This window comes from Hyperolius riggenbachi, chromosome 9, assembly GCF_040937935.1.
Source record: "Hyperolius riggenbachi isolate aHypRig1 chromosome 9, aHypRig1.pri, whole genome shotgun sequence".
Taxonomy (NCBI): domain Eukaryota; kingdom Metazoa; phylum Chordata; class Amphibia; order Anura; family Hyperoliidae; genus Hyperolius; species Hyperolius riggenbachi.
This window is the reverse complement of record NC_090654.1, coordinates 134,712,824-134,737,406: the sequence shown is the minus strand read 5'-3', so window position 1 is coordinate 134,737,406 and position 24,583 is coordinate 134,712,824. Positions and strand designations below refer to the sequence as shown.

At 44.1% G+C, this 24,583-nt stretch overlaps 1 protein-coding gene across 2 annotated transcripts in view; it reads left to right on the top strand.

Annotated features, from left to right (window-relative positions):
• Positions 1-24,583, top strand: part of DCAF8 (DDB1 and CUL4 associated factor 8) — a 124,019-nt gene that overhangs the window by 25,673 nt on the left and 73,763 nt on the right. For both annotated transcript variants that reach the window (XM_068253546.1, XM_068253547.1), the window contains 2 exons: positions 6,174-6,273; positions 13,764-14,434. In XM_068253546.1, the coding sequence (XP_068109647.1) occupies positions 6,225-6,273; positions 13,764-14,434 (720 nt within the window). In that variant the 5' untranslated portion in view covers positions 6,174-6,224. The remainder of the gene's footprint in view (positions 1-6,173; positions 6,274-13,763; positions 14,435-24,583) is intronic.

Here is a 24,583-nt window from a genome sequence, read left to right as displayed (position 1 = left end):
GGGGTAGATGTAATCCCACCTTCTTGTACCACACTTTTCTGTTTCTTTCGATGAGCCAGCATCTCATCCGACAAATGCCTCCCATGTATTTGTTGCAGTCAAGAATGGCAGTGGGCTTCTGTATCTCCTCTCTGTGTCTGCACTGTTGCGGTAGCCTCATTGTGGATGAATGTCAGCATGAGCACATCCCTTTTGTCTCTAAACTTTAGGAGGAGGAGGAGCTCATTGCTGTGGAGACTATACACCTCTCCCTTCTGTAATTTGTTTTGCTGATCACCGCCTAGGGCAGAGTTTGGGGATTTGACCAGGGCTGTGGAGTCGGAGTATCGGAGTTGGAGCAATTTTTGGGTACCTGAAGTCGGAGTTGGGAATAATGCACAAAATGCAGACTCAAACTCCTAATGAATTTAAACTGTAATTAAAATATAAAATATGATAATGTTCTATTTCTCAGATAAGTCATCATAAGTTTATATACAGGTAGTCCCTGGTTAACGAATGAGATAGGGGCTGTAGGTTCGTTCTTAACCTGAATCTGTTCTTAAGTCGGAACATTGTGCCATCTCAGTCCCCTGTACCTCCTGTTCCCCCTGTGTCTCTAGTGTCCCCCTCTGTGTCACCCCTGCCCTTTGTACCTGTTTATACGAGTTTAAAAGCAATTTTTTTCTTTTAATCGATTTTATCAAAAACCACACCGATTTGAATTTTTTTTTTTTTTGTAAAAAGTTTTTATTGTAGAAATTTTGACAGTACAATACAAATCAGACAAACGATAACAAAAACAAAGTTTCCTGCAATGTTTGTTGTTGGGTATGCGAATCACTATAGAGGAACCGTTATACTAGAAGACATATTCTACATCTTTAGGTGGTACATGTCAGTAGTTCCAAGAAAAAGTAATTCGGACAAGACATTGAAATTGGCATTGCTTAGTTTAGTGTCTTCCGTCTATTGAGCGTTCGTCAATGCGGATGGCTATGTTCTTCAGGTGTAGTCGCAGGATACTTTGGAAGGAAGAGAGTAGCAGAGAGGGGCTAGAGGCAAGAGTGGAGAGGGGTGAGGGTGTAGAGGGGAGGTGGGTGAAGAGAGGAGGGAAAAAGGGGGGGGGGGGGTTTAGGGGGTAGAGTGTAGAGTGCGCTGCCGTCGTAGAGGCCCACGTTTTGGAGCCCAGTGGCTTTGTGGGCTGTTTTTCAGGTAAATATCAAGGATAGCTGCCTGAGTTTATTGGATTTGAAGGATAGGATGTAAATGTTAGGTTTAGAGCATGTCCAGGGCTTTGGTAGAATCTCAAAAATCAATCCATACTGCCCATTTTCTAGTGAAGGCTTCTGCCGTGCCCTGAGAGTCAGAGTATAGGTCCTCCATTCTCACACTAAGATTTATTTCTTTGAAAAGTTCTGTCATGGAGGGTATTGTATTGAATTTCCAGTGACGGGAGATAAGTAGTCTGGCCGCTATCATTAACTGAGGGGTGATAGATTTTTTTAATGGTAGCCATTCTTCCGGGAAGTAGAGTTAGGAGTGCTATGGATGGTGAAACTGGGAGGTTTGTGCAGTAAACAGAGGTTTTATGGATGAGCGTGAAGATCTTTTCCCACTGTTCAACCAGGAGGGGGGCCCCTAGTTCCCTGTCCCAGGTGTCTGTGAGCCTCAGCAAGTCTCCTTCACTGGTGAATTTTTTTTGTTGTTGTTGACTTGTTCCCATGGGAACAGAGAATCCATGCCATTCGTATTGGCGGGCCGTTCGTAAGTCGGACTACCTGTATACAGTAATAGCCGTGCTTAGCCCACAAAAATTAAATAAACCAATCAAAAATAGTTACTTATGCTGCTTCAATAAAGCAGTCCCTGTATTTTTAAAATCAGGTATACATATCTGATTGTTACTGTCTATATGATGTGTACACAGGAATCTCTTATATATGTTACGGCCAGAACCCGAAGTGTGGCCACTTTGCGTTCTGGCCAGCCACTTCGGGTTCTGGCCGGCCAATGTGTGAAGTGGCCGCAGCGCAGCGGCCAATGTTAGAAATGTAATTATTACAATAAGTTCAATGTATTTTACGGCTGTCACGCTGCGGCCAATGTATTACAACTTGGTTAATTTAATGAAATGAAGCCGCCGGCTTTCGCACTGCCTCCTCTCCCCCAGCGCCCCCCCCGCCTCCCGTCTCTCTCCTCTCTCCTCTCCCTGCCTCCTATACAATACGGAGCAGCCGGCTGGGACATGCGTGTCCCCGAGAGTCATTCGTCGTGGCAGGGGAAGCAGAGCGGGAAGGCTGCAGAAATTGCTTCTGCCAGCACCCGCCCTGCAGGAACGGCAGGATTCCCCTGATGCGACGAACGACTCTCGGGGACACGCATGTCCCAGCTGGCTGCTCCGTATTGTATAGGAGGCAGGGAGAGGAGAGAGGCGGGGGGGGGGGGGAGGGAGGAGGAGAGCAGGCAGTGCGAAAGCCGGCGGCTTCATATATTACATTGCCGCCAGCTTCATTTCATTAAATTAACCAAGTTGTGATACGTTTGGCCGCAGCGTGACGGCCGTAAAATACATTGAACTTATTGTAATAATTACATTTCTAACATTGGCCGCTGCGCTGCGGCCACTTCGCACATTGGCCGGCCTGAACCTGAAGTGGCTGGCCAGAACGCGAAGTGGCCACACTTCGGGTTCTGGCCGTAACATATATATATATATATATATATATATATATATATATATATATATATATATATATATATATATATATATATATATATATATATATATATATATATATATATATATATATATATATATATATATATATACTAAATAACATCTGTGCTGTAAGAATAAAGCCTGATGTGTAGCTGTGTCACTAATAGATGGTCAATGAGGTGCAAATAATTATTCGTTGATGCTGGTTTATGCAAATTAATGCACTCCTTTTGCTCATTAAATCAAACCATTTGACGGATGAAAAAAGTTTTTTATACATACCTGGGGCGTCCTCCAGCCGCCTCCAGACTAATCAGTCTCTGCTGTCCTCCTTCACCACCTAGATCTTCTGCTATGAGTCCTGGTAATCCAGCCAGTCAGCGCAGTCTGGCTGCGTGCCGCTCCCACAGCCAGGAGCGTTCTGCATCTGCGCAGTAGTGCTGCGCAGGTGTTGTACATTCCTGGCGGCGGAGTGTGCATGCGCACTACGCCCGACTGTCTCAAGTACCTGGACCCACAGCAGAAGATCCAGGTGGGGGAGGATGATGGCGAGGGACTGATATTAGCCTGAAGGGGGCTGGAGGAAGCCCCAAGTATGTATAAGCCTTTCATCTGTCTCAGGTTTACTTTGTTACACAGTAGTACTATACTCTACATATGCACTCTCCACAGAGCTGCAGGGAATCCACTGAGAATGTTGTGCACATTGAACACAGAGGCGTTGTCTATCACCCATAAACCGGCTTCAGATTGTACATGAAGAATGTGTAATGGAGGAAGAATCCCCTCATTCTCCTGCAGAGTACCTGCACATAACTCTTACATGTACCCACAGTTACATTGCCTAGGGCCTGATAGATGTTCTTTGTTCCTTTCTGTACCTTCTACAGGTACTCTTTACCAAGGACTAGTTTTGGGCCTCGTTCAAATCTATTTGTTTACTCGTTCACAGCGCAGATGCCTGTACGATCGCATGCCATCTGCGCTGCTACCCGCTGCACTGCTTATTCCATCCATTGACGATGAATGGGTCAGCTCTGCGCTTGCGGGCAGAATGCATGCAGCAGTACGCAAGCGCATCGCACTGCTGCGCAGCGCATTTAAAGAGACACTGAAGCGAAAAAAAATATGATATAATGAATTGGTTGTGTACTATGAATAATTACTAGAAGATTAGCAGCAAAGAAAATATTCTCATATTTTTATTTTCAGGTATATAGTGTTTTTTTCTAACATTGCATCATTATCTAATATGTGCAGATTACACAACACTCAGCATTCAAAATAATTCTTTCAGAGCAGTCTGTGAACTAATGACCTCTCCTCTGGCAGAGAAAAAGTAAATAGTTAACTAACAGTTGAGATAATAAAAGTCAGAAAACAGCCCTCTCCAGGACTCTGAAAGTCGTAGAGTTTAATGGCTTTTTTGTATAGAGATAACTGGAGTTTCTTAACTCTTCCTGTACTGGAAACATTAGACTGATGTATCTGATCTTAATGTTTTATTTCTTAGCTGTACTACACATACAAATCATAATATCATAAGTTTTTTTTCGCTTCAGTGTCTCTTTAATGTGAACTGCAGAAGGGCTGCCTATACCCCTCTGCCGTTCTTGTATGGTACTACATCATACGCGCTTCCTAATGTGCACGGAACCGCGTATGATGTGAATGAAGCCTAAGTTCTATGACTAATCGTATTAGAGGCAGAAGATCAGGTAACTGGTATTGTTAAAAAGGGAATAAATATGGCAGCCTCCATATCACTCTGTTCAGTTGTCTTTTAAAATTCCTAAGTGTTGGCAGTTAAGAGATGCATTTTATGTTGCATACTTTAAATCGACAAGATTGTAAAATGCAAATTGTTGGAGTTGGTGGAATCCTAACCTGAGGAGTCGGAGGATTTTTGTACTGACTCCACAGCCCTGGATTTGGACTCGCAGTACCACAGGCTACAGTTTGTCTGGAGTATAAAAATTTATACAGTGGCAAATTTACATAAAAATTGTCAGTGTACAAATTGTACCCTTTGTACAGCAAGGTATTAATCAAATCAATGCCAATTTTACCAGAGAAACTCATGTACGGTGGGCACCCAGCAGGCTCCAGGTGAGAATCCTTGCCATCAGAAATTCCGAAGGCATAGGTATAGCATGTGCGGCTTGCACACAGCTTATAAAGCTTGACCCCCATACTGGGCGCGTTTGATGGGAATGTACTGCCTTAATTCGAGCCTCCCTTGAAATGGCTTGAGGGACTCCTCTGCCGCTATATTTTTATCTGGCATGTAGACCTTGCTAAATTTTTCATTCACGTGACACAAGAAATCTCAATTTTGAACAAGTGGTTATTGGCTGGATCATCACTAGGCAAATCTCTGCTGTTAAAGTGTAAACACTTTAACAGTGCTTCATAGGGGCGTGTGCAGTTAATGGGATTTTTTTGACCAGTAGTCATCACAGAGCTGTGGTTTCTTGGCAAGGCAAACGCCTTCAGCTCAGGCACATTTAGTGGGCCTACATCTTGCAGCAGTATGTGTGGTGGGGATGGCTGCAATGTATTATGTAAAGTAAAGGTTAAGGTCCGTACACACGCCGGACTGGAGGCAACGACTGGGTCCGTCGTCCCCTCCCGCTGGGTAAGCGGTCCAACCACAGTCCGCCGTGTGTACGCACTGTCGGCGGACTGATACGGCTGCTTCTGAGCGATCCGCCGGGCAGATCGCTCAGAAGCAGCCGTATCAGTCCGCCGACAGTGCGTGCACACGCCGAACTGTCGTTGGAACGCCCACCCAGCGGGAGGTGACGACTGACCCAGTCGTTGCCTCCAGTCCGGCGTGTGTACGGACCTTTAGTCTGCTCCACAATATTATCTAAAGTGCTGCCTGTCATAAAAAGGAAAACAAAATCTGCAGGCTTGAAATTTTGGTTGGGCACCAATACACCGCTTGATGGGGTGAAAATAGGTAGGTCCGGTGCCACCGTACAAGAAGGTGACCATTGGGCGTTGGTTACCTCATTTAGTACCTGCTGCCTGTCTGATACTCGTAGCATTGAGATTGGCCACCATCCTGGCTGCCCCCTGACCACTGCCACTAGCCACATTGCCTGCTGTATTTGGACCTTGCTGCCCCTCACCAGCCAAATTGCTTGTCCCCAAGCTGTGCCTCTCCTTCCATCCTCACCAAACTCAGGAGAGAAAGTAAATTGCAAATGGGCCCAGGTGTTTCTGCTTACTCCAGAACACACAACAAATAAACCTTCCTCAGTGATGCACCTGCAGTAAAGATGTTGCCACCTGTGATATGAATGTAAATCTGGGTGAGAAAATATATTTTTACAATGGGCAAATGCTGAACTCTGTGTAAAGTAATGTGTTGTGGAAAAATTAGCAATTTTAATTCATGAAGTTACATTCAATAAAGATCATTTTTAAGTATATTTCTTAATGTGTTTTTTTTTTTTTTTTTTAGATATTCTGCAATTCTAGTCTCACGCATTGCTACTCCTGGAGGGCAGTTGCCATGTCGTTTAATGGAGAAATGGCAGAAGGCAAGACTGACCTGACTAATGGTAAGCTGGATGGATGCTGGTCTAAATCTTGTAGTTTTTACTGATACTTTACAATAAAATATACAGTAGAATTATTGTAAACTCTGATACAATAAACTTCTGGATATAGTAAATGCAGTCCTTAGGTCCCAGCAAATGCATTTGTATAAATATACAATGTATGAGCAATTCTGATACAGGAAACTTTTGATATAGAATACTACTATTCCTGGTCCCCTGTAGTTTACTATTAAGTAGTTTACTATTAAGGGATTCTACTGTAGTGGGTATGCATGTAAGCTTCCTGTCCAAAACTGGAGAAGAGAAGACAGAGCCCAGTCTGGTGTTTATGAAATACATTTTTATGATTACATTTTGGCTTAGTTATTATTATACTCTTAACAAGGATTATGTAGTGCTACTATATTATACGTGTCTGTCTGGGCTAGTGCACACCAAAAACCGCTAGCGTAATCGCAAATGCTCATTGCTTTTTGAAGTGATTTTTCTAGGCGATTCTAGGCATGTGCTTAGCATTTTCTAAGCATGCCTAGTGATTTTTGGAGCGTTTTTGTGTACCATTTTTGATTTCAGTAGAGCTGTAACTGAACAGCTTCTGTAACAAAAATGCTTGCAAAATCGCTCTGATCTAGCACTTTTTAGAGCGATTTTCCACTTTGCTATACTTAACATTGAGGCTGGATCGCCTCAGAAATCAGCAGAAATGCTGCTGGACCCGCGTTTGGGAGAAAATCACATCGCTGTGGTGTGATCCATCCCATTCAAATACATTAGCCAAGCATCTATAGCGCGGCGATGGGGGGAAGTCAGAGTGCGGCTGTGTCACATCTGCCCCCCATATCCCCACCTCAGGTTCTCTTTAACCACTTAAGGACCGCCCCCAGCCGATGGGCGGCGGCAAAGTCCGGGCCCAAACGACCGCAATACGCCCATCGGCGGGGGCGGCTGCGGGAGTGGCTATGCGGCGATCGCGTCATTTGTGACGCGATCAGCCGCCGGGGACTGGCTCCGCCCACCGCTCGCTGTAACCCGCCGGCCGTTCGGAAGCGCCGGCGGGTTACTAGCTGCCCGATCGACGCACGGAAAGTGTATAATAGGCTTTGTAATGTATACAAAGCCAATTATACTGGCTGCCTCCTGCCCTGGTGGTCCCAGTGTCCGAGGGACCACCAGGGCAGGCTGCAGCCACCCTAGTCTGCACCCAAGCACACTGATTCCCCCCCCTGCCCCCTGATCGCCCACAGCACCCCTCAGACCCCCCCCTGCCCACCCCCCAGACCACTGTTTGCACCCAATCATCCCCCCTCATCACCCATCAATCACTCCCTGTCACTATCTGTCAACGCTATTTTTTTTTTTTTTAGTCCCTAATCTGCCCCCTACTCCCTCCTGATCACCCCCCCACCCCTCAGATTCTCCCCAGACCCCCCCCCCCCCCCCGTGTACTGTATGCATCTATCCCCCCTGATCACCTGTCAATCACCCGTCAATCACCTCCTGTCACTGCCACCCATCAATCAGCCCCTAACCTGCCCCTTGCAGGCAATCTGATCACCCACCCACACCAATAGATCGCCCGCAGATCCGACATCAGATCACCTCCCAAATGCAGTGTTTACATCTCTTCTCTCCTCTAAACACCCACTAATTACCCATCAATCACCCCCTATCACCACCTGTCACTGTTACCCATCAGATTAGACCCTAATCTGCCCCTAGGGCACCCAATCACCCGCCCACACCTCAGAACGCCCTCAGACCCCAGCCCTGATCTCCTCGCTAGTGCATTGCTTGCATCTATTTCCCCCCTCTAATCACACCTTGAGACACCTATCAATCACCTCCTGTCACCCCCTAGCACACCTACCCATCAGATCAGGCCCTAATTTGCCCCGTGTGGGCTCCTGATCACTCGGCCAAACCCTCAGATCCCCCTCAGACCCCCTTCCGATCACCTCCCCAGTGCATTGATTGCATCTATTTTCCCCTCTAACCGCCCCCTGAGACACCCATCAATCACCTCCTGTCACCCCCCTAGCACTCCTATCCATCAGAACAGGCCCAATACATCCTGTCATGTAAGAGGCCACCCTGCTTATGACCGGTTCCACAAAATTCGCCCCCTCATAGACCACCTGTCATCAAAATTTGCAGATGCTTATACCCCTGAACAGTCATTTTGAGGCATTTGTTTTCTAGACTACTCCTCGCGGTTTAGGGCCCCTAAAATGCCAGGGCAGTATAGGAACCCCACAAGTGACCCCATTTTAGAAAGAAGACACCCCAAGGTATTCTGTTAGGTGTATGATGAGTTCATAGAAGATTTTATTTTTTGTCAAAAGTTAGCGGAAATTGGATTTTTATTGTTTTTTTCACAAAGTGTCATTTTTCACTAACTTGTGACAAAAAATAAAATCTTCTACGAACTCACCATACCCCTAACGGAATACCTTGGGGTGTCTTCTTTCTAAAATGGGGTCACTTGTGGGGTTCCTATACTGCCCTGGCATTTTAGGGGCCCTAAACCGTGAGAAGTAGTCTAGAAAACAAATGCCTCAAAATGACCTGTGAATAGGACGTTGGGCCCCTTAGCGCACCTAGGCTGCAAAAAAGTGTCACACATGTGGTATCGCCATACTCAGGAGAAGTAGTATAATGTGTTTTGTGGTGTAATTTTACACATACCCATGCTGGGTGGGAGAAATCTCTCTGTAAATGGACAATTGTATGTAAAAAATTTCAAAAATGTGTCATTTACAGAGATATTTCTCCCACCCAGCATGGTTATATGTAAAAATACACCACAAAACACATTATACTACTTCTTCTGAGTACGGCGATAGCACATGTGTGACACTTTTTTGCAGCCTAACTGTGCTAAGGGGCCCAAAGTCCAATGAGTACCTTTAGGATTTCACAGGTCATTTTGAGACATTTGGGTTCAAGACTACTCCTCATGGTTTAGGGCCCCTAAAATGCTAGGGCAGTATAGGAATCCCACAAATGACCCCATTTTAGAAAGAAGACACCCCAAGGTATTCCGTTAGGAGTACGGTGAGTTCATAGAATTTATTTTTTTGTCACAAGTTAGCGGAAAATGACACTTTGTGAAAAAAAAAATTAAAATCAATTTCTGCTAACTTGTGACAAAAAAAAAAAATCTTCTATGAACTCACCATACTCCTAACGGAATACCTTGGGGTGTCTTCTTTCTAAAATGGGGTAATTTGTGGGGTTCCTATACTGTCCTATACTGTCCTGGCATTTTAGGGGCCCTAAACCGTGAGGAGTAGTCTTGAAACCAAATTTCTCAAAATGACCTGTGAAATCCTAAAGGTACTCATTGGACTTTGGGCCCCTTAGCGCAGTTAGGGTGCAAAAAAGTGCCACACGTGGTATCGCCGTACTCAGGAGAAGTAGTATAATGTGTTTTGGGGTGTATTTTTCCACATACCCATGCTGAGTGGGAGAAATATCTCTATAAATAGACAATTGTGTGTAAACAAATAAATAAATAAAAAATTGTCATTTACGGAGATATTTCTCCCACCCAGCATGGGTATGTGTAAAAATACACCCCAAAACACAATATACTACTTCTCCTGAGTACGGCAATACCACATGTGTGGCACTTTTTTGAAGCCTAACTGCGCTAAGGGGCCCAAAGTCCAATGAGCATCTTTAGGCTTTACAGGGGTGCTTACAATTAGGCACCCCCCAAAATGCCAGGACAGTGAACACACCCCACAAATGACCCCATTTTGGAAAGTAGACACTTCAAGGTATTCAGAGAGGAGTAGTGAGTCCGTGGCAGATTTCTTTTTTTTTTTTTTGTCGCAAGTTAGAAGAAATGGAAACTTTTTTTTTTTTTCTTTTTTGTCAGAAAGTGTCATTTTCCGCTAACTTGTGACAAAAAATAAAATCTTCTATAAACGCACCATGCCTCTCACTGAATACTTTGGGATGTCTTCTTTCCAAAATGGGGTCATTTGGGGGGTATTTGTACTATCCTGGAATTTTAGCCCCTCATGAAACCTGACAGGTGCGCAGAAAAGTCAGAGATGCTTGAAAATGGGAAAATTCACTTTTGGCACCATAGTTTGTAAACGCTATAACTTTTACCCAATCCAATAAATATACACTGAATGGGTTTTTTTTTTTTTATCAAAGACATGTAGCAGAATAACTTTCGCGCTCAAATGTATAGGAAATTTTACTTTATTTGAAAAATGTCAGCACAGAAAGTTAAAAAAAATCATTTTTTTGCCAAAATTCATGTCTTTTTTGCTGAATATAATAAAAAGTAAAAATCGCAGGAGCAATCAAATAGCACCAAAAGAAAGCTGTATTAGTGACAAGAAAAGGAGGTAAAATTCATTTAGGTGGTAGGTTGTATGAGCGAGCAATAAACCGTGAAAGCTGCAGTGGTCTGAATGGAGAAAAAGGCTCTGGTCCTTAAGGGGCGAAAAGACTGTGGTCCTCAAGTGGTTAAAGGACTTCCGAGGCCAAATGTAAAAAAAAGTTAAATACCTGCATCACTTTTGTGGGCACGGAGGATGCCGTCCGTGCCCTCCGTGCCGTTCCGCCGGGTCCCCGCCGCTCAATAGCCCCCGGGCCGACTCCCGACCTCATGGCCCGGGTCGGGCTCTCCTGCCTGCACCCAGCATGCTGGTATGGAAGTAGTTAATGGCCTCCTTTACAATCAATGCAGTTTCTGTGTGAAGTAAAAAATATAAAAAAGCAAACAAAAAAAAAAAACTTGTAACAGTGATGTCTTTTTATTTCTCACACTTTCTCCTTTGCAATCATTAGCATTTTGTCTCACTGCATGCGTTGTAACTGAAATGAATGCGCCTGTTGTGAGGGAAATTTACATGCATTGTCACGCACACCACCAGTGTGAACCTAGTCTAGTACTTAAAGTCACTGGCCCAGAATGAGCATGCAGATCAGATGCTTTGAACCCACTGGCTGTATGCTTGTTGCAGGTGTTTAACAAGGATTAAATACTCCTTGTTAGATCTTATGCGGGAATACACCATGAGATTTCGTGGCAGATAGGTGGTTTGATCCGATATTTGATCGTTTTTGGCTAAAACATTGTAGATGCAGTGGTAAGTGCATCTGCTGACTTATGCTGGGAATACATGATGCGTTTCTGCCGCTCGATTCTCCGCTCGATCGTTTTTTGCCGCTCTTCACTACTCCATTGTCTTATCTTCCGCTCGTTTTTTAAAATCTTTTTCCATTCACTTATATCGAATCGAGCGGAAAAACGATTGAACGTGAGATCGGACATGTCGGAAATTATCTATCATACCCATCTGCTGCAAAACATGCATTGTGTAATCCCTGCATAAAACTACATAAAAATGCTAGATTTTCATTGCGAGGATTGTTATAATACAGGCCCCTGTCTCTAGCTGTCCTACCATCTACCATATTTGCTTTGATATATTTACTCTGCACTTTATTTACAGATTTGTTGCTGCTAGGCTTTTTTTTTTTTTTTAACAAAATAATTAAAATAGAGTTTGATTTGACGTCAATCTGACGGGAAATTTCATTGTGTACCAGGCAAGTACAGTAGTCAAGTTGGAGTTTGTTTGCAGTACCCTTCAACTAGCTCTAGTACATCTGCTTTATAATATTTACATTTATTTATTTTAAGTAGGCAGTCCTGCTGATCTTTCTGGCATCAACTGGCACTGAATCGCACACCAGAAACAAGCATGATGCTAATCTAGTCAGACTTTAGTCAGAGCTCCTGATCTGCATGCTTATTTACGGTCTATGGCTGAAAGTATTAAGGTGCCCATACATCAGGTGATGTATGGGGAGATCGACCATGAGAGATCGCTCTCTGATTGAATTTGATCAAAGAGCGATTTGTTGCCTGCCCATACACTGCAGAAAGATTTCTTGGTTGAGCGATTTTGATAACTTTCAACTGAGATTTTCCAGCAAGTCCGATTTAATGTTTTCAACAGATATCGACCCCGAAATTGATCAAATTGACAATTGGGCAGACATGTGGCACTGATTTCATCCAATTCGATGAAACAATTGAATTGGATGTTCGACTGCCCCGCAGAATCGCTAGATGTATGGCTACAAAGGCTGGTTCACACTGCAAGAGCTTTTTAAGCGCTAGTGATTTGAAAAGCTCTTGCTAATGAATGAGTGATGATGGGTGATTTTTATGCACATAGCATTACATTAGCAAGAGCTTTTACTATTACAAGCGCTTAGAAAAAAGTTCTTGTAGTGTGAACCAGCCCAGGTGCAGATCACCAGAGTCAGCCAAGCAATTTGCATTGTTGAAAAGGAAATATGTCAGCCTCCATTTCCCTTTCACCTCAGGTTCCCTTTAAGAAAGTCCTTTTGAAGAGTATCTGTGTGGGGGAAAAAATGCCCCTGTGGGAGTACTTGCCTCGGAAGAGGGAAGCCCCTGGATCCTATTGAGGCTTCCCCCATCCTCCTCCTCACCACAGCAAAAGCGATCGAGCTACCCGAACGGCAGGAATGTAAATATTTACCTTCCCGGGTTTAGCGCAGTAGTGGCACTCGGCTCGGAAATAGCCTATCCCAGTTGGGTCTGCTCTACTGCGCAGGCGCAAGTCTCCTACACCTGCGCAGTAGAGTGGACCCGACTGAGATTGGCTATTTCCGAGTGGAGAGCCGCAACAACGCCCCTGCTGGAACAGGGAAAGGTAAATATTGCACAGCTGACAAATTGTCGGCTGTGCATTCAGTGGGCTGTAGTGAGACCGCCATGGGACGGAGGAGGACTGGGGAAGCCTCTATAGCATCCAGAGGCTTCCCCCTACCGAGGTGAGTGACCCCCCAGGGGAACTTTTTTTCAATACAGAGTCTCTTTAACCACTCCACTTCCACCAATAGAAACACATGATCTTTTGCTGACATTTTTGGTATATTATGTGGTTTCCCCAACTTCAAAAGCAACATTTTGAAGTGATTTTTTTAAATTTTATTTCAACATAAAACTATTGTAAAATAGGGTAGGTACATTTTTGTTATTGCATTATTTATGATCTTATTTTTATTTGCAGTGAAGGGTTCATTTTTTTATGTATGTATGTGACAATATAAATATATAGATAGAGAGAGATCTTGTTACCTGCTGTCTCTTCTTTCCCAATACTTAAAAGTTCTGAGGAGAGGACAGACTTAAAACTGTCTATTCTTTCAGCGTATGTGACTTCTGTGATTATTGCAATCACATGCCTGTTGGCTGCCCTTTCATTGGAGTTTGTTGCTATTCTCATGGAATGTTAGCTGTAGGAATTCATGTATTCTTTTTTTAATTTGGCACTTTGGAAGACAAACCTCCATATACAAAAAAAAACAAGTGGTATTAAAGTGTTTGACTTTAACAAGTACAGTACTTTTTTTTTTTTTTTTTTTTTTTTTTTTACATGCTAAAACCTCAGTAGGCCACTAATTTGTGTCTGGTTTTTCTTTCACAGGAAGCTTCTCCAGTGGCCCAGAAGACATGTCTGGAACAGAAGAAGGGAAAGAGAACTCATCTGGGATTGAGGTGGAGGCCTCTGATGTAAGCCTTAGTCTCACTGGAGATGAGACGGGGACAAACAGAGCAGAAAGTAGGGACAGTAGCTCTGATAGCTCAGGAGAGGACAAGGACTCTGACAGTATGGACGATACCGGACTTTATTCTATCAATGATGAAAATCGTGGAAAGGACCATTCCAATTCTGAGGATGAGGAGGAAGACGAGGAGGAGGAGGAAGATCGTGTCCGTAAACGAGGCCAAAGAAAGCGCGCCAACAATGACCAGGACTCCTCAGATGATGAAAGGGCTTTGGAAGACTGGGTGTCATCCGAGAAGACCCCATTGCCAAGACCTCGGTGGCGAGCCATCCGGGCACTTAGGCAAAGGGAGGTTGGAAGCAGCCGGCGCTTTATCTATGATGCCTGTGGAGCAAGGGGATTTGTCCAGAGGTTTCGACTCTTGCACGGCCTAGATGGCCACCTAGGCTGTGTTAATACCTTGCATTTTAACCAGAGGGGCACCTGGCTGGCAAGTGGCAGTGATGACCTCAAGGTGGTGGTTTGGGACTGGGTGAGGAGGAAGCCAGTGCTTGAGTTCGAGAGTGGCCACAAAAGTAATGTATTTCAGGTAGGAACAAAAATTCTTTTGAGTATGTTGCAGGTTATGTCTTCTCTAGGAGTTTGCCTTTTAAATCACATGGAACATTATGAAGTTATAATAATACAGTTAAAGAGAAGGTCCGAGCAGCTTAAAGTCACTTACTTACCCGGGGCTTCCTCCTGCCCCTAGCAGCCGCTATGTCCCTCTCTGCAGCTCCGCACTCAGCCGCTGGCTCCCGGTCCCCTCCACTGCAGCGGAAAACCTTGTGGTCGGCCCCCACTGCGGATGAGCTAGCGCCTCTGTCAATCGCTCGCATGTGGTGTGGAGTGTACTGGAGGAAGCCCCGGGTAAGTAAATGACTTAAACTCTACTCATCATGTTTAAGACTTTTACACACCTAATTATGCATACACACCCCACAGAATTGTTAGTACTGAAAACAATGCAGGTTTTTTTTGCCCTCCTTAAATGAACATTTGTCTATATGAGTATCTCTACCCTCTCCACCCAACATGACATGGCTGGGTTAGCTGTGTGTGGCAGTGTGCAGGATGCCCTTCTGCTTTGTTTCTCTGTTCCCTGTTTGGGACAACTAAGCTGACAGTAAATGTTTGGAGCCGAGAGCATGCTGTTGTAGTTCTTACTGGTCCTAGCTCCCTTAGATTTAACACTGTAAGCCTGCAACTTGTTCATGTTAGTCTTTGGGAGGTATGGCCTGTCAGAACTAAACATTTTAGATAGATGCCTGGGGAAAGATTGGTAGCACAACTTCGACTATTTCTGTTTTAAAGGTACATACACCCATACCAATGATGTCACCTGTCAAGGTCAAACTTGATCCCACTAGCAGCACTTCAGGAAATAGGAGCTGTAAACATTTGCTGCTTTGCTATACCAGACCAATGCATACTGTTGCTATGGGAATGAGGAAGGATTAAGGCACACTGCAGATGGAGCAGTTTATAGTAGGCAGGGTAAAGAGGAACAATTTGCTTGGGGGGTTACTGTCACTTTAAGATCCAGTCTTCTGAATCTATTATCCCTTTCACCGAAGAGGAACACTGTCTTAAAGGAAAACTGTAGTGTGAAGAATATGGAGGGTGCCATATTTATTTTTCGTGTAAACAATTCTAGTTGCCTGGTAGTCCTGTGGATCTGTTTGGCTGCAGTTGTGTCTGAATAACACCAGACACAAGCATGCAGCTAATCTGGTCAGATCTGGCAATGTCAGAAACGCCTGACCTGCATATCAGTATTTGAGGCAGAGGATCAGCAGGATAGCCAGGCAACTGGTATTGCTTAAAAGGAAATGAAATAAATATGGCAACCTACAAATCCTCCTTACTTCAGTTGTCCTTTAGGCAATGTACACATGCTATGCTAAACTTGGATTAGGTGGCTGTGTGGTGCCCTCAGAGTTTACTATAGTTTGTGTACATTGCTAAAAGAGAACCTGAGGTGAAAAGAATACGAAGGTTGCCATCCTCATTCCCTTATAAACAGTACCAGTTGCCTGGCTGTTTTGCTTTATCATGTGACTCTTATGCTGGGTACACACGTTGCGATTTCCCGCTCGATCCGTGGGATTGATTGGATCGATTTTGATTATTTCCAACATGTTCCATCGGGTTTCGATGGATACAGCCGTCGATTTTGCATATTAAGTATGCAAAATCGACGGCTGTATCCATTGAAACCCTATCGAACATGTTGGAAATAATCTAATCGATCCCACGGATCGAGCGGGAAAGCGCAACGTGTGTACCCAGCATGATACTCTGAGCCTCATAGCATACCTCCCAACCTTCCAATTTGCCCGTGACTCTCCTGGATTGGGAGTTGTACAAACTGGCTATGTATAAAAATGCATATTTTTCGTCTGGGAAATACTTAAATGGATAAGATGGTATTTTAAAGAGACTCTGTAACCACAAAAAGATCCCCTGGGGGGTACTCACCTCGGGTGGGGGAAGCCTCCGGATCCTAATTAGGCTTCCCACGCCGTCCTGCGTCCCACGGGGGTCTCGCTGCAGCCCTCTGAACAGCCGGCGACAGGCCCAACTGTAAAATCAATATTTACCTTTGCTGGCTCCAGCGGGGGCGCTGTGGCTGCTTTCCTTTCCGAACTACACGGAAATACCAGATCTGTCGGGTCCGCTCTACTGCACAGGCGCCGGAAACTTGCGCCTGCGCAGTAGAGCAGACCAGACGGCGATTGGGTATTTCCGTGTAGTTCGGAGCCGACAGCAGTCAGAGCGCCTGCGCAGGAGCCAGGAAGGTAAATATTAGGTCACGGCTGCACGGAGGGCTGCAGCGAGACCCCCGTGGGACAGAGGACGGCGTGGGAAGCCTCATTAGGATCCGGAGGCTTCCCCCACCCGAGGTGAGTACCCCCCAGGGGATTTTTTGAGGTTACAGATCCTCTTTAAGTTTGACTTCAAAGGGAAATTCCATTTTCCTTAAAGGGAATCTGAAGTGAAAATAAACTTATGAGATCATTATTTGTGTGTATGTGTACTACAACTAAGAAATAGAACATTATTCTATTAATAGAACATTAGAGTTAGGGCCCTTTTCCACCAGCGCGTTTGCGCTGGCTGAATCGCAAAAACGCAAACCGCTAGCGATTTTACAATCGCTACGGTTTGCTTTTTAACATAGGAATCGCGGTAGGTCATTTCCACTACCGCGATTCGGTTTTTACTTGATCGCGATCGCGCCGCGGAGCGACTTTTGCCGCGATTTTGCTATGCAGTGCATAGCATAGCAAAATCGCGGCCGCGAACGTCGGGGAATCGGCGGTAATTGCGATTCAGCAATTGCTAGCGTTCAGCTTGAACGCTAGCGATTGCTAGTGGAAAAGGGCCCTTAAAGTTTATCTGTCAGACTGACTTCTTTATTTTTATTTGGTAAACAAGTAATAAGGATGCAGGCAAACCAAAAGTTAAAAATCACTCTGTTTTCTTATCCATAAAACAACATTCCCCAGTTTCCGTGGCTCTTATTTGGTACATCTGCCGCACAAAGGAAGTGGCAGGGCATGCTGGGTTGTCTTTTCGCTTCTTTACTTTTCCCTCAGTCTTAACTAATACTGCCTGATTGGCTGAAGCATCTTTCCCTATTTTTTTCCCCTTCCACCCCTCTGTTCCTCTCTGGCCAATATTTCTCATGCTGAGACAAGGCACTTTCTATTGCAGAACTGGTTGGGAGTGCCTGAGGAGTGCCTGAAGACTGGGATGAGGGTGGGCAATGCATACACAATCAGGCACAGGAGAGTAAGGGAGAAAATGACATCAGGATTGGCTTCAAAATAGTCACAGTTAAGATGGAGAATCCTAAGAAGAATTTTCTTTCAAAAAAAAAAAAAAAATCAATAAAATCAAAACTTGGACAGTGCAATACATATGTTAAGTAGAGTATTTATTTACTTATATATGTGTTTTTTTTTTCTGAGATAGTATTGCTGACAGCTCCTCTTTAAGAAACTTCACTTATCTATGCAAAATATCTTTTCTGAGCTCTTTATTTAGTCAGAGAACAATGCTATTTTCTGAAGCACTTATCTCAACCGGTCTCTGGCTGAAGCGTTTTTAAAACGCTGGCAGGGGGAAAACCGCTTGGCTAATGAAAGTGAATGGGATGGTGCACACCAGAGAGGTTCGTTTTTTCCACAAACTCAAACTCGGGGCTGCAGCATTTTTTAGATTTGAGGCGTTTCTGCCTCAATGTTAAGGTATAGGAAAGTGGAAAACAGCTCTGAATAACTGTAGATCAGAGCGGTTTTCCAGGCGTTTTTGTTACAGAAGATGTTTAGTAACAGCTTTACTGTAAAAATATTTGTAATCTGCTACACAAAAAACGCTCTAAAAAACGCTAGGCTTGTTTAGAAAACGTCTCTACACATGCCTAGAATCGCTCTAAAATCTGCTTCAAAAACCTCTAGCATTTTGCAGATCTGCTAGAGGTTTTTGGTGTGCACTGGGCCTCTCACGGTTTCTTGTTTAAGGTTTGTCTGCCAGGAAGTTCAAAGGGTCATTAGCTCTGCTCTGTTTCATCATTTTAAAATAGTGCGATTTGTAAACTGCAAATATTAGAGAATGATGCAAGGTTATGGGAAAAAAAAACTATATAACTGAAAATAAAATGAGTATTTTCTTTGCTACTAATGTTCTATTAATTATCCATACTGCACATACAATTCATTCTATCATAATGTATTTTTTTTTCTTTTTACTTCAGTGTCACTTAAGAAAAATAAAATTCCACAAACCTGTACTGTTTGCTGCTCAAAACTTAGCAATTTAATGGCCTTAAAAAAATAGTCCAACTTGCAGGCCTATTAAGAAAAGTACTTTAATTTCTAGCCGACCGCTCAACGCCAATTGACCTGCAGTCTTGGGGGCAGAGGTTGCAGGTGATCGCTTCCGCTCTGTCATCAGCCTCCCAGCGGCGATCGCTGCGAAGAGACTGTTAGACTGAGAAACTGCCATCTATTTACATGGTAAAGCACTGCGATCTACGGCAGCGCTGTACTGGGGACAGCCGTGTGACATGGCTGTCCCCCTTGGAGACTTGGCAGCAATCGGCTGTCATAGGCTGAAGCCCATGACAGCCAATCGCGGTCATTGGCTGGCGGAGGGAGGGAGAGTGGGGAAAAAAAGAAAATGTATTTAACCACTTCCCTACCACAGGTTTTTTTTTTTCCACTTCAAGACCAGAGCAATTTTCACATAACGCTCCTCCCATTTATTCACCAATAACTTTGACCACTTATCACAGTGAAACTATTATTATTATTATTATTATTATTATTTATAAAGCGCCAACATATTCTGTGGCGCTGTACAATGTAAGAAAACAAACAAGGGATACATAACGATACAGACAATGATATACATCAAATATGAACACTGATACAAAATACAGCACTGCTGATTACAATTTGATTTAACATGATGACTAAAATGTATAAATGTCTAACAGTGTGCAAGCAATTAAATTAATAACAGTCCATGACACAAAAGGATGATGGCCCTGCCCTTGCGAGCTTACAATCTAAAGGAATGGGGTGGAAACAAGAGGTGGGGATGTATACAGTATATGTACAGGCAGTGCGCAATTAGGTTATTTAGTGGGTGCATGGCCTAAGCTGAAGAATATGCTTGTCGGAAAAGGTGGGTTTTGAGGGAGCGTTTAAAAATTTCAAAGGTGGGAGAGTGGCGAATGTGTTGTGGAAGGGCATTCCAGAGGAGGGGTGAGGCACGTGAGAAGTCTTGTACACGTGAATGTGAGGAGGTAATTGTAGAAGAGGATAGAAGAAGCTTGTGTGCAGATCTGAGATTGCGGTTGGGTTGGTATCTGGAGACTAGTGAGAAGATGTACAGGGGAGAGAGATTGTGGAGAGCTTTGTAGGTTAGGGTTAAGAGTTTGAACTGAATCCTCTCATTAATTGGTAGCCAGTGAAGAGCTTGACAGAGAGGGTCAGCAGAGGAAGAGCGAGAGGAGAGATGAATGAGTCGAGCAGCAGAGTTCAGTACAGAATTGAGCGGTGTTAGTCGGTTAGTTGGAAGTCCACCCAGCAATATATTGCAATAGTCCAATCGAGATATAATAAGAGCATGTACTAACATTTTGGTTGTGTCATGAGAGAGAAAAGGTCGGATACGTGCTATGTTTTTCAGTTGGAAATGGCAGGAGCTGGTTAGGGAGTTAATGTGAGGAGTAAATGAGAGAGAAGAATCAAATATTACCCCCAAGCACCGTGCTTTGGGGACTGATGTTATAGACGTGTTGTTAACATTTATTTTAATATCAGGCAAAGGGGTGGACAGGGATGGTGGAAAGACTATTAGTTCAGTTTTATTCATATTAAGTTTTAAGAAGCGAGAGGACATGAAAGGGGAAATAGCGGCCAGGCAGTCGGGAACCCGTGTGAGGAGGGAGTTAAGGTCTGGGGCCGAGAGGTACAGTTGTGTATCGTCTGCATATAGGTGGTATTGGAAACCAAATGAGCTGATTAAGTTACCAAGACCGTGCATGTAGATGGAGAAGAGGAGGGGACCGAGGACAAAGCCTTGAGGTACCCCTACAGACAGAGGCTGTGAAGAGGAGGCCTGATCTAAATAAGAAACAGTGAAAGACCTTTCAGAGAGGTAGGAAGATATCCAGGAGAGAGAGAGAGAGGTCCTTTATTCCTATAGATGAAAGGATCTGTAGGAGTAGAGTGTGGTCAACAGTGTCGAATGCTGATGACCGATCTAGAAGGAGGAGTATGGAATAATAGCCTTTGGATTTAGCTGTGAGGAGATCATTAGCTACTTTGGTGAGGGCTGTTTCTGTGGAGTGGTTTGGCCGGAAGCCAGATTGGAACTGATCAAGCAAGGAATTTGCAGATAAATACTGACTTAGTTCAGCATGAATGTGGCGTTCAAGTAATTTAGATGCAAATGGAAGAAGTGACACTGGGCGGTAGTTAGCAAGTTCGGTGGGGTCTAGAGATGGTTTTTTAAAGTGGTCTAACACCCAGCATTTCAACTTTGCTTTAAAAGATTGCTTACAGCTTATAAACTATTATGCCAGATTTATTTTTTTTTTAGCAGAAATTCACTGAATGGATTAAACATGACATTTTAGTGCTGCATTTAGCTAGAAATCCTCCTCCGTGCTTGCTTGTTTAGTTACAAATGTATCTATCTACAATGTAACAAACAAACACTGCTCTGAGAGAACAAAGAGGGCTTCCCCGGCAGGCTTTTCAAAGGTCTATTTGTATTCCAAATAAAGATACATTTGTAACTAAAAGATAAGAACAGATGCGGATTCCTAGTTAAATCCAACACTAAAATGTCATGTTTAACCCATTCAGTGAATTTCTGCTTAAAAAAAAAAATCTGGCATAATAGTTTGTAAGCTGTAAGCAATCTTTTAAAGCAAAGTTGTAATGCTGGGTGTTAAACCGCTTTAAGTAGTGGTGTTACAACAGCCCTCTTGAGTGAGGATGGAAAAATTCCGGTGGAGAGGGATAGGTTAAACAGCGATGTTAGGGCAGGGATGAGGGATGTGGATAGCTGTGGAATGAGATGTGATGGGATAGGATCCAACGAACAGGTGGTTAGATGGGATTTGGAGATAAGGGAAGAGAGCGAATGTTCGGAGAGTGGAGAGAAACTGGAAAGAGAGCAGTCAACAAGAGGAGTGGAGATGGAGTTTGATGTCTGTGTGGAAAACACACTAAGGATTTTTGCAATTTTATCTGTAAAGTATGTTGCAAATTCTTCAGCTGATGAGCATGAAGAAGGAGGAGGAGGGGGTGGACGGAGAAGGGAGTTGAAAGTACTGAACCAGGCGCTTTGGATTGTGCAAGTGGGAGGATATGAGGGAGGAAAAGTATGATTGTTTTGCAGAAGAGAGAGCGGTTTTAAACTTGTTCAACTCTTTTGTAAGTAATGAAATCCTCATTAGTATTAGTTTTTCTCCAACGGCGTTCAGCTACCCTAGAGCACCCCTTTAGCTGTTTAGTAGCTTTGGTCAGCCAGGGTTGACGACTGACACGGTGTGGGCGGACATTGGTGAGGGGTGCGATTTCATCCATGACTTGCGTGATTGAGCAGTGATAGTGTGCAGCTGCTGAGTCAGGGTCAGTGAATGGTTGTTTGAGGAGAGGTGCCAAGGCATCAGAGACAGATTGCATGTCTATGTTGCGGTAGTTCCTGCGTGTATATGAGCGTGCTTGAGGCAGGGTGGTAGGAAGAGAGGAGGAGAGAGAGAAGTTTAGTAAGTTATGATCAGAGAGCGGGAGAGGAGTATTAGTGAAATCAGTGATAGAACGAGAGGCGAGTGAATATGAGGTCAAGTGTATGACCATTAGAGTGAGTTGGAGCAGTGGACCACTGAGACAGGCCATAGGAGGAAGTAAGTGACAGAAGTTTAGCGGCGGCAGAATTGTTGGGGTCAACATGAATGTTAGTCGCCCATAATGATGGTAGGGATATCGGAGGACAGGAACTGGAGGAGCCATGCAGAGAAGTGATCTAGGAAGAAGGAAGCAGGGCCAGGAGGGCGGTAGATTATTGCGATCTGGAGGTTAGAGGGAGAGTATAGACGGACTGCATGGACTTCAAAGGAAGGTAGAGAAAGAGAAGGAAATGGGAGTGAGTGGCTTGAAGGAGCATCTATCAGAGAAAAGAATGCCCACACCACCGCCATGTTTATTCCCACTTCTAGGCATGTGACTAAAGTGGCGTGTGACATAAGAGAGGGCAGCAGGTGAGACCGTGTCAGAAGGCGTCAGCCATGTTTCTGTGACCCCAAAGAAGGTGAAGGCGTTGGAATTGAAAAGGTCATGGATGAATGGAAGTTTGTTGCAGACTCAGCGGGCATTCCAGAGAGCAGCAGAGATAGGTGGGGGACAAGGGGGGAGAAGAGGAATATTAATGAGGTTGTGGCAGTTTTGGAGTGCATGTGGTTGGCTTTTTGCTGTGCGATTAGTGTGCAAGAGTGAGGAGCGAGCCGGCACAGAGGGTCCGGGGTTTGGTAAATTGTCACCTGCAGCAAGGAGTAATAGGAGGCAGAGAGAGTGGAGGATAGGGTGGGATTTAGATTTATGGGTAGTTGGAGTATGAAATGTATAGCGCGGTTGTATGAATAAGAAAGTTTCGTGAGAAGCAACCTGTGGAGATGATAAAAGAGAGGGAGAAATATAGAGCGGGTTGCTGACAGCAGGAGGATGCAGTGAGTGTACAGATTTGAGAATAGCAGGGGAAAGCAGGCTAATCATGAAGAGCAGGGACAACATTATTGCACTAACCGTGAATCAGATTGCTAAAGTCTTGTGTCTGTTCCTTCTGGTCTCTTCTGGCTTAATTCTGGTGTAATTCGGTCGTTCTCTTTGTACTTATAAACCGATGTACTTTGAAATAACGGTGCATAAATCGACCAAGGTCTAATCGACTTAGAGTTGCATTTATATAGTAAGCCTGATAAGCCTATGCTTAGCAGGCCTGATTGTAGACTGACTGATGCAGGTGAGGGAATGAGCTCAGCCTGTAGCAGATCACAGTACAACTCAGGTAATTAAGCAGGAAGCTGCTTAATTGTCTATAGGCGTTGGGGCCAAATTAGCATGGAGCCAGAGGAGAGCAGACTAACTCATGGAATATACAAAGCCAGTCATTTAGCTATAGTAAAATTCAAAGTATTACAGCACTTCAGAATATTCAGATTGCAGTAAAATCGAAAGTTCACATAAGCGCATATCATACCATAAGTTAGATTGCGTTCACAGAAGGATTGCAGTAAAATCGAAATCTATATAATATTTATTTGCGGGACAAACTAGGCTTTCTTGGGGCAGTACTTTTTGCTAAGAATTCTTTTATTATATATGCATTTTACAGGAAAGAAGAAAACAATTGCAAAAATGTGTAAAAAAAATAATAAATAAACATAGCCTGGTCACTAGGGGGTGTAAGCCTACGGTTCTTTAGTTAAGCATGGCTAATCTATGTTGCTAGAGACACGAGGCTTTAAGTCTGGTACACACCTTTTTATCTTTTACCAATTGCGTACCAATTTCACCACCTCCTTGTAGTGTGAGGTTCAACAGATTTTGATTTCTATGAGTAGATTGTGTAGGTAAACTCTCATACTACATGGAGGTGGTTAAAATTGGTCAGTGATTGGCCAGTCGAAATTGAAGGTGTGTACAAGACTTATTTTCAACACTTGACCCAACTCTGACTGGGAGTAGCATGTAACGCCACACTACCAGTTTCTGTTAGAAGCAATTCTTTGTAGTGTGTGTGTGTGTGTGTGTGTGTGTGTGTGTGTGTGTGTGTGTGTGTGTGTGTGTATATATGTATATGTATATATGTGTGTATATATATATATATATCTATCACATGCCTTTCACATCTGTGTCATACGGCTGCAAAATTCCAGGTTGCATTGTGCTGGCTTACTGTGTTGGCTTACCATTCATGCCTCCAATGCCACCCCACCCCCCTCGCACCACCTACTCCAGAGCACAACTCCTCATATGGAAACATTACACAGCCCGACACCCAGAGGACAGGCTCCTGGCCAACTCTGTTTGGAGCCACATCCAGGAAATCTCTGCTCCTGCGGCTTGGCCTCGCACCGGCCAGCGGCGCAGAGGCTGTCGATCAGGTGTCCGGG